At 44.9% G+C, this 2,050-nt stretch overlaps 1 protein-coding gene across 1 annotated transcript; it reads left to right on the forward strand.

Annotated features, from left to right (window-relative positions):
• Window positions 1-753: 753 nt before the first annotated feature.
• LOC144701505 (uncharacterized) lies at window positions 754-1,298 on the forward strand. The gene has a single exon (XM_078573313.1). The coding sequence runs from the start codon at window positions 869-871 to the stop codon at window positions 1,091-1,093; it is 225 nt and encodes a 74-aa protein (XP_078429439.1). The 5' UTR covers window positions 754-868; the 3' UTR covers window positions 1,094-1,298.
• The last annotated feature ends 752 nt before the right edge of the window (window positions 1,299-2,050 follow it).

The raw sequence follows: 2,050 nt of genomic DNA on the forward strand, positions 1-2,050 counted from the left end.
AGATGCATAGAGAGATTAAGGAGACATGGACACGATTACAATTACGGTGGTATGCAAGTATCCAAAGCTATGTACGTACATTAACTTCTGTATCTTCTACTAATTTAAATCAAAAGGTATCTCGCAATTCTCTTAATAGTGCGGTTACTCGGAATTCTGTGTGTAGTTTTTACGTGTGCGAGTTAGACATCTAAATTTGGCGTCCTTTTCAATCATCAACGAGTAGAATTAAACCGCAGTTAATGGGACAAATCTAAACTAAACGCTTGCACCGCCATAGTTTGGCATACGCTTGTACTTATCCAGGTTAGGTGAGTATCTAGGAGACTCGGGGGACTTTCTGAAGTTTGGCGTAGTGTATTGGCCGCGGAAAGCGGCTAACTAACCCATTTAATTCGCGGAACGCTGACCATTTCATCGGTGCAATCACATGCTGACTCTTACTCCTCGGATAACGCAGACAACAAGAATAGGTTAAAATATAAACCCCCCACCCCTGTAGTCAACGAAAAAATAAAACTTCTCCCGATCCCCACTAACGCCATTAATGGTCCTCTGCGCCATCCATATGTATCTAACTTAGAAGCTTCATTTAGAAGAAGCTGCTAACCTGCCCACCTGGACGAACGAGCCGCCTGTTTCTCCTCTTATAGTTATCTCTCTCTATCACACACACACACTCTCTAAAGTCTCAAAGCCATGGGCTTGAATCCTCGCAGCTGAAAGCCCGAAACCCACACGTATATGCTTTCCTCCCTTTAAAACCCGCGAAAACATCGTACTTTCTCCTTATCTCTTGTAACCTCTCTCTTTCTCTCTGTCCCTCTCTCTCGATCTCTCTCTGTTATAGACAACTTGCCAAAGGGAAATGGTGTTCTTTTGCTTCTTGGTGGACCAGAAGAGGACGACGAAGAGCACGAAGCCGGTGGCGGGGATGTGCGGGCGATGCGGTGGCGGAGCGCGAGTGGCGGAGATGCAGACTGCGACGCGCCTTTGCCTCGTTCCAGTGCACCGCCGCTCTTGGCGTGCGATCATCTGTAGCTTGTGCGGCACCGTCCTCAAGTCCTACCCCCACTTGACTCGCCGAGGATGAACTAACTCCCTCCTTCGCTTGATCTTGCGCTCTTGTAAATATATCATTGCCGAACTCGCGATATATTTGTATCAAATTTCTGCCCTTCTGATTCCATTAAGCGGACCCCTGATTATCGCCAGACTGTCGTGTCATCTACATTTACCAAACGGAGATGTAAATTTAAAAGACGAGCGACGTTTGAAAAAGCAACGAAGGACCTACCACGGATACTCGGAAGAAATGCGCGAGTATTGAAATTTCCCTTAATGATAGAGCCCTGACTCAGTCCGTCGTTTACATTTGTAATTCTTATATGGGTATTGGAATTTTAGGGAGAGACAGTTTTGGGTTTCTGTGATCATGAAATAAACAACTTGACGGAGATTAACGGGCGAGTTGACGTATTTTTTTTCTTTTTTGGATTGAGTTACGTCGCCGGCTACGAGGATCTCTAATTATCGCCAGACTGTCGTGTCATCTACACTTACCAAACGGAGACGTAAATTTAAAAGACGAGCGACGTTTGCAAAAGCAACGAAGGACCTGCTACGGATACTCGGAAGAAACACGCGAGTATTGAAATTTCCCTTAATGATGGAGCCCTGACTCAGTCCGTCGTTTACATTTGTCATTCTTATATGGGTATTGGAAATTTAAGGGGAGACAGTCTTGGGTTTCTGTGATCATGAAATAAACAACTTGACGGAGATTAACGGGCGAGTTGACGTATTTTTTTTCTTTTTTGGATTGAGTTACGTCGCCGGCTACGAGGATCTCTAATTATCGCCAGACTGTCGTGTCATCTACACTTACCAAACGGAGACGTAAATTTAAAAGACGAGCGACGTTTGCAAAAGCAACGAAGGACCTGCTACGGATACTCGGAAGAAACACGCGAGTATTGAAATTTCCCTTAATGATGGAGCCCTGACTCAGTCCGTCGTTTACATTTGTCATTCTTATATGGGTATTGGA

This window comes from Wolffia australiana, chromosome 3 (genome assembly GCF_029677425.1).
Source record: "Wolffia australiana isolate 7733 chromosome 3, ASM2967742v1".
Classification (NCBI taxonomy): Eukaryota; Viridiplantae; Streptophyta; class Magnoliopsida; order Alismatales; family Araceae; genus Wolffia; species Wolffia australiana.

Excerpts from the sequence above, each read along its gene's own strand:
- LOC144701505 (XM_078573313.1), top strand. The coding sequence starts at position 869 with ATGGTGTTCTTTTGCTTCTTGGTGGACCAGAAGAGGACGACGAAGAGC.